This window comes from Nestor notabilis, unplaced genomic scaffold (genome assembly GCF_000696875.1).
Source record: "Nestor notabilis isolate BGI_N333 unplaced genomic scaffold, ASM69687v1 scaffold3495, whole genome shotgun sequence".
Classification (NCBI taxonomy): domain Eukaryota; kingdom Metazoa; phylum Chordata; class Aves; order Psittaciformes; family Psittacidae; genus Nestor; species Nestor notabilis.
The window spans coordinates 1-8,410 of record NW_009930462.1 but is presented as its reverse complement, the minus strand read 5'-3'; the positions used below and the strand labels follow the sequence as shown (position 1 = coordinate 8,410).

Sequence of the window (8,410 nt, the reverse complement as noted above, 5' to 3'; positions counted from 1 at the left end):
TGTGCACTTTTCCAAAACACCATACTATCTACTGCAAGAATTTTTCCCTGGCTTTCTACCACTGTTTTTAACAGATTACTTCACGGTAGAAAACTTCCTATCTATCTGAAGTATTTGCGTTTGATTAAACCCCTGTAAACTTCAAGGAGCTTTCCCTGGGCAATCTTGTCTCTTACATACATGAAGGATTTCTGACCTGTCTATTCTGGTGACAGCAACGTAACAGCCTCTTTAAATCTGTGTCATTTGTGGGTTTATTATACAATCATAAGGTGGCAAGATCTATTATACTGAATATTGGTGGTGTTTTAAAGTAATTTATTTCATCCATTTAACCCAAGTGAGCACTTGCATTGAAGTCAGTTGCATCACTAAGACATTCAGTAACGGTGCGTATATATGCAACTCAATCTTTAGATTTTCACTGACTGTGCAATATTACATGCACAAACTTGAAAGACACCTTTATTACGCATGTTACAACACAGAATTAACAGGTTATTAAAGCCCTCTACTAAAGGGGGATATCAGTCATAGAATTTTAGCATAACAAAACATTTATTCCACAGTGGGGCTTTGAATATGAAAATCCTCTTTGCTCTTTCAATAGTTTCTGCAAAAAGTCACACAACACAGGTCTTGATAAACATTCTTGCCTATAAATTATATCCGCTAGAATAATTTTTATAGAACAGGCAGCAATTATATTCAATGTCTTTTAAAACTTGTACCAAAAAATATACATTTTCCATAAAACTAAAAAATAAAAGATCTGAAAATGTTCTGTGGTAAATCTAGAAAAAGAGGAGGAATCCAGTCTTAAAGTTAAATTCTGCTCTCACATAAACAATTTGAGACCAGTGCAAGATATTTGTGCAGCTGATAGAAGAATGTGTCTCAGTTTGATTAAAATGCAAAGGTTATGAAAAGTATGCAAACTCTTATTTCAGGAGTTTAACTTTGTCCTTTAAAACTTTAAACTTGGGATTGTTATTCACTTTCTTATTAAATATGACTAGAATATCCTCTTCTGATTTGTGATGTTCACCAGCTACGGCGTAATACTGAGCTATAACCTGCATAAAGACAGAGGAATGGTTCTGAGTTAGTAAAGATGATTCCACTTTCAGCAGTAATACATTTACATTACACTATTGAAAGTATCAGAGAATCTATTATGCTAGTATTCCTTTGCAGAATTAGCACTGAATTTCTCCTGTAGTCTAGTAAGCAATAAAGAACATGCCCCTCAGTTGATACTCTGCCAATTGTTAAATAATGTCACGCTTTTTTTGCTTATATGGGGCAGGAGTTTATGAACTTTACATTTATGAACAACTTTATGAACATTACAGAAAGCAATTCACAAGACCAAAGGACATTAGAAAAGCCATATTGCACAGTACCTTTTTTCTTAGTTTCTTAATTGAAATTTCATTGTCTGGAGCCTGTTTGAGAACAGCTTTGATAGTTCCCTTCCAGTTGAATTTACCTAGAAAATAACAAGGTGTACATCGTCATCAGTAAAATTAGGTATTTACAGGTCTTCTCTCATAAGAACCAGCCTTCAATCACCTAATTTTGGAATGAGTTAATCTACCACAACAGTTGGTATCTTACTGACCCTACAGCAGCAGGATGCCTAAGTATAAAGTCATGTAGGCTCTTTCTGAAGATTCTAAGAGGACAGACATAAAGGACCAACACACTACTTCAAAGGCTGGGGTCAGGGCTGTTTTACTTCTGTGCTTTAGATACTAAGCAACAACTTTTACGTAACACAGGGACAGTTGAGAAGATCCCATTTCTTTACCCTTAGAGCACAGGTAGTCAATCCCACATGGTACCCACTTGAGAGGTCATGTTTCCAAATAAACAATCTGTATGTTCAAGTACAGGCATTCATTCCCCAACAGTAACAGTCTGTTGGAGGACAAGCATAAATAGGTTTTTTCAAGAATCAACTAAGGTCCAACATAGCTAAAATCCAATTTATGATTCACTGAGCAAAAATCGGGGATGTAAGAGATGCAAAGAGCTACAAGAGAGCTGTTAGCTTTTTTCCTCTATGTTGGCTAATGTGCTTTTGCAGAATAGCTTTGTAACTATCTAAACTCCCCCTTTAAGAATGTTTACCTGTTCCCACGTTTTCTTCATTGCCATTGGTGTTTTCTGTTTCTATGTCTTCTGAAACATCTTCAGTTTTCACTCTCTTTGTTGTGATATGAGGTTCTTCTAGAGATGAAATTAGATAAACATACACAAAAATTTATGCAACTACAAGAGAAGTTCTGATGTGACAAAGTTTCTGTTCTTGCAACATGAGTTCATATTTGCTAAGAGGTTCAGATTTTATAAAGGACTGTGCAACCACACTGTTAAAAAAATAATCTGATTCATACATGTAACTTACTATTTAAAAAATTCTACTCAGGTAAATTACTGAGCTTTAGGGCATAAAGAAAAAACATGTTGAAAACAAGCAAGAATGTAAAGTGTAGGATGGATACCTTCTGCATGTTTATGTTTGCGTTTCTTTATGTTTGTTTCCTTTTCTACTGCACGCTGCTGGCCATTTCTGTTTATTTCAAATTCATTCGCCAAGCTCTCCTCTTTTTTGGACTTTTTACTCTTTTTTACTTCTGACTGGTTTTCTAATTTCAAGTCTTTTTTCTCCTTCTTTTTGTTCTTTTGTCTCTCTTCTTTCCGTTCTCTCTTATTCTTTTTCCTCTCAGTTTTACCATCTGTAATTCCGTTTTCTTCTGCTGTTGCTTGTTCCCCAGTTTCTGCAGAATGAACCTCTTCCTTCTGCTGTGGTTTGGCTTGTTCCTTTTCGCTTGAAATCTTTTGTTGAAAGACAGATTATTACAATTTTACATGCCTTTTTGACATAGCAACTTTACTACATGATTCATGAAGAACATTCTGAAATCAGTTAAACAGTCACACTTAAAAGCAGTGACACCAGTGACCTGAGGAACAGCACTAAATAGTGTGGCTGATTCTTTTAACTTAACCTAAATGCTAATTACCTTAACGTCACAGAAATGTTAACTTACAACATATATAATTTCTATTTGAAATAACTGCCCATGAGTTTGGGATTTTTTTAATGCAGACAAAATCATGGTCTGTTACAGCAAGATACAGAACCTATTCCCAAATACATTGCCCTTGAGTAACAATCTGAGGTTTGTCATCCAATTCCCTGTCTTGGGTTTTGGTTGGGACAATGAACTATTACTGCATGATGTCAACAAAGGTACTGATGGTTGTTTTAATTGTATTTTTCTCACCTTAACATATTGGGGTTTCTTTTAGGGGTCCTGTTCTTGTAGAAGAATTAATATATTAATCAACATTTTTATATTTAAATAAAGCTTTAATAATTACAAGTGAAATACATTTACTGAAATATTAATGTAGCTGTTTAGAAAGAGAATGCATGTTTACAAAAGCAACCAACATGTTTTTGTAAAGAGTAATTTCAATTCAATTTGAATTCCACTTAAGAATTTTCTTTGAGTACATACACTTTAAGGTATATATTACAAATAATAGAGATATTTTTTAAAAATCAGTTTAAATCTAGAGGGAGCTGCTTATGACTTTAGTGAAATTCTATTGATTCAGCATACATGTTCCAGCAACACAGTGTACTTGAAATTCAGTGCCCAGAGTTTCCGTTATGTTCATATCCTTTAAAAAACAACAAAAAAAAAAGTATTTCTTTCCTTCCTGGCTCTTATATTTGGATTCTTCAAAAAAACTATGAATAGATTTAATTGGAATCATCAGGAATATGGGGCATGGTCAACAATGGATTAATGTCACAGCTATGCCTGTGTTCTTCCTCAGAAGCTGGGAGGAGGACAGCATCTTTACACCAACTGAGAAGTAAGCTTCTGTAACAGCTTTCCAGTAGCAGTAATAGCTAATAATAATAACACCAAAATATGCTAATACTGAAACAGCAAAGAATTAGGCACTGAGAAAAAAGAACAATGTGAATCTATCATCTGGACATCTCTCATCTCTCTCCACCACTAAAATAGGTAGACTAGATGCTGTTAATTTCCCACTCCAATGCACATAAATTTGAGGCCAATGAAGTTCTCAAAAGCTGTTGTTTTCCTTTTTAGTGTGTGGTAAAAGTGGAACCAAAGATAGTGTTTTCCCCTTTCCTTATGTACCTCTAGTGTAAAGTTGTTAGCCTTTTGATTATGTCACAATCATGTCACTGTGTCAAAGTTTTTAATCACAACCTGCTCAGTACACACAACTACTTCAGCAACAATATGTTCCACAAACTAGCAAGGAAATTAGCCTAGAAATACAACATTATAACATAACCCATTGTAACAATGGGAAACAGTATTTATGCTAACATCTACAAAAGAAGCCTGAAAGGGTTTCCTTCCAGCATTTTTGTCTGCATTCCTGTTGTACTTAACTTACATTTCTGGTTGCTTCAGAGAAAATATCCCACACCTGGTCTTGCAAAGTGCTGTCATTAATTCTCAAACTGTTCTTCATCCAATTCTGTGTCAGAAAAAAAACCAACAACAATGGAAAAGGTGCATCTCTGATACATTTGCTTTATGAAGCTCTTAAACATCATAATGTCTGTGTCTTGTTATAAGGCTATATACCATGCCTCTCAATTGCCTCACTAATAGTAATCCAGAAGAGTTAAATACATAGCAGTCCTCAAGCTTTTGAATACAGCTGGTTGTGTTTATGGCCTGCCAAACCTTCTGACTCTTTCCATGAGCTAAAACATCAGGATCTAATCTTACTTATTTGTGTATTTGGACAGATGGTCATGCTCCTAAACGGACACCTTAGTTTATTACTGAGAAGTAAATTTAAGCAAATATCGCAATGCAAACATCTTAGAGTTGTTGACTGGGGCTATTGCAGTGCTGAAAATAAAAACAAAGCAGTAAATTTCTCCTTATAATATGCTCACACAATCAGCAACTGATCAACATTCAGGAACGTGGAATTGGAAGTAAAACCTAATGTACCTATTTTTGCATTGCAATGAAAATCCCAGAGAAGCTTCATTAGCAAATTGGAACAATGAACTGCAAAAACTTTTGATCTTCCACTGCAACATCTTATCAAAACAAAAGAGGCTTCCTGGCAATACCACTTTCCCTGTTCAGAACATTAATTTTGTAGAAAAGTATTCTAACCTTCAGCTTGCTAGCAGCAATTTCACTGCAGCTCTACTAGGTTCTATCCGAGTGCTTTGGAAGCAACCATGATCTTCTCTCAGCCTCACAATCTGAGGCACAGAACAGAGAGGGAAATAAATAAATAAATAAATACAGAAATAAGGCCGGCTTGTCAGTAATTCTTTACTGATACCACATGAAACATTTGGAACTTGCTTTGGCTGTGATGCAAAGTTTAGTGCAGCATGCAGTGTGGGGGATTCTGTCAGAATACTGAGCCACAGGAAAACTCAAGCGTCTTGCCTTTACCAGGAAAAAAACAAAAGCACAGAAATAAGAATCCTGTAGGAGTATGTCTAAGAACTTGAACATTCATTAGAAATTGCAAATAATAAAAAAAAAGCTATCAAAAGAAAAAAAGAACAAGCCGATGTATGGAGATTAAACTTGAATGATGAGTCTCATGCTTACTACTGAATTAAAATGGCTCACAGAGAGTCCTTTTGACCAAGGAGATGTATTTTACAAACACTGCCTTATTTGAAACTCCACTATTACACAACCTATTTACCAATGTCCAAACAAACAATTTGTCCCACCTTTGCTAAAAGAGTGTCTCTCACTAAGAAAGTCTATTTTTATGCTCACTGCATGGATTACTACAAATCGCTATTAAAACATACCTGAAACTTTACTTTTTTCCTTGGAATATTATCAAAGACACGCATTTGCTCCAGAATGTTCCGCACTTTAGGGCTTATGTTTGGCTTCTTTATTACTTCATGAATTTTCTGAATGAAGAAAAACAGAACTAAATCAGCAAAGCCACACAATGATCGAGTGATACATGCAAGGTGTGAGTCCTGGTTTCAGCCGTAACAGTTATTTTTCTTTCTAGTAGCTGGTGCACTGCTGTGTTTTGGTTTTAGTCTGAGAATAATGCTGATAACATACCAATGTTTTAGCTGTTGCTAAGTAATGCTTACCCTGATCAAGGACTTTTCAGTCTCTCATGATCTTCCAGAAAGGAGGGGCACAAGAAGCCAAGAGGAAGCAGAGAGAGGACACTTGACCCAAAATAGCCAAAGGGGTATTCCATACCACAGCACATCTCAGCACAGGAGAACAGAGGAGGTCAGGCCATGGCCCTGTGGCAGTTACTTGAACAGCACTGCTGCTTGTAAGGGAAAAAGGCCCTGCTCCCAATTATTTAAAGATGCAGCCACTGGACATGGGAAAGCCTGCCTGTACTTCTGAAAATCTGTTTTCTGAAAGGTGGTGTGGATGTGTTAAGACTACCAAAAGAGGATGCTCTGTAATAATCCCTCACCTTTCTGTGTAGAAGGGACTTCCTATTGAGGAAGGCTAACAATTTTCATTAAGTAGTAGCATTCACATCATACTGCCTTTGAACAGTGTACTTAAACAATGTTCAGTCTCAACAATGGCACTGATCTGTTGACTTGGATGGTATTATTCATATGCCTTATCAAACCAGTAACAGATAGATTCAGAAGAAAGAAAAGGTGCATTTCTTACCAGGATAAACAATAGACCTACTAAGGAACTGCCAAAGCAAACTGTGGATACTGGGAAAAACAGATCCTTGGTTTGATCCCGTATAGCCTCTGCTGCGTCTTTAACGATTATAAACAACAGTTATTTATCTTATCTGTATATAATACAAACCTTACCTGAATCCACTCCTGTTGTTTAGCATCTCCTTTGTTAGTTTTGGCTTCAAAATCTTTTCCACCATATTTCTGGTCTTCACTTACACACTTCACATGTTCCTTATAATCATCACCCCTGAACACAGGAGATTTTTAACTGTAATTCACTGAAATGTTTCAGTCCTTTGAACTACACAAGACTTACACGATCAACAAACTGAAGTAAAAGATGACAGCACCTGTTATTTAAACCCTACTACTGTCAATGCTTATATGAGTAAAGTATATGCTTGTAAGACTGCTGACACTTCTGCCATGCTACAGCCTTCAGCAAAGATTTCCAACTTGCAAAACTAGAGGAGTCCTCAGTATACTGCTGCTTTTTCTAACAGGCACATTTGTACATGTAACACTAACAGCCATGTACATGCCTACTAATGCATTTATCTGTGTTTTACTACTCGTATTGACACAGTTTATCATTAGACTAACAGGTGAAAATGCTTGCAAAAACCTAATTCCTTAATATAGATATACTAATGTGGTACTGTAGTTCTGACCAATGTGTAAGTGTCCCCCAAAAGCAATGAATAACATAGAACTTAATCTTTTTGTCAGTAAAGTATTACAAAATACAATCATTATTTGAGGACAACATTATTTTCTTATGCAAATTCATGTATTTATATTTAGAAAGCAGACAGTAGCACTGCTCTCTTCTGAGTTCTGAGAAGTGGCAGTGTTACTGCCAATCGCACTCTCTCTGCAGTTAACACAATAAGCAGCAGTTGTGGATGCTCACAAGCTGAAAGCACTGTCACTTGAAACTGTAAAAGACTGAATTTCTCTTTACTGCATGGTTTAGTTGTCCTTGTGGTTCAAACCTGGATGACTAAGCTTGAAGCTATATAAAAACGTGTACAATTTTTAACACAAATATAGGTTATTCAGAAATTGCCAAATTTAATTCTAATATACCATAGGAAAATGTTGTACTGGTGACAAGCACTGCCGTGTGAGCACGGCTATTTCCCATCCTCTACCTACCAGAAATCCTTGCCACAATCCATGCAAGAAAGGCACTGACAGTTCCTGCAGATGTTCACGTGTTTTTCAACCTGTGCTTTCTTCACAGACTCTCCACACGCATTGCATGTAAAAACGACCATGCTGGCGAGTGGTCAGCAGCTTCTATGGAACGGGTACGATCTTTTGCCTCCCCGCACAACCACAGCCCTAGAAATACAAAGAGAAGACCCTCAGTTTACAGCTTAAAAGATGCACTTGGACGACTGAAAATAAATGCAGCTGTGCATCCGGCCGCACAAAACCTGAGTTGTTTGACTTTGCATGTGCAGAAGTTTAAGGGGAAAAGCTCATTCTGTCTGGTAGCTGAGCACAAGGGAAAACAAGTAGGCCCCTATTCCCCCACCACCCCATGCCGATACGCTTCGCAAATTCACGGCTCCCCTCCGCTTCCCGGTGCGACCATCCCGCCCTTCCGCCCCGCTCCCTGCAGCCCACCCGTCTCCGCCGGGTGCGGGCTAGCGGGCG

The 8,410-nt window shown here is 37.1% G+C and overlaps 1 protein-coding gene across 1 annotated transcript; it reads right to left on the bottom strand.

Moving 5' to 3' along the window:
* Window positions 1–941: 941 nt before the first annotated feature.
* LYAR (Ly1 antibody reactive) lies at window positions 942–8,081 on the bottom strand. Its single transcript, XM_010015396.1, has 8 exons — window positions 7,904–8,081; window positions 6,878–6,992; window positions 5,867–5,974; window positions 4,459–4,542; window positions 2,511–2,844; window positions 2,137–2,235; window positions 1,407–1,492; window positions 942–1,076 (listed from the first exon to the last, which is right to left on the bottom strand). The coding sequence occupies exons 1-8, from the start codon at window positions 8,023–8,025 to the stop codon at window positions 942–944; spliced, it is 1,083 nt and encodes a 360-aa protein (XP_010013698.1). The 5' UTR covers window positions 8,026–8,081.
* Between the last annotated feature and the right edge of the window lie 329 nt (window positions 8,082–8,410).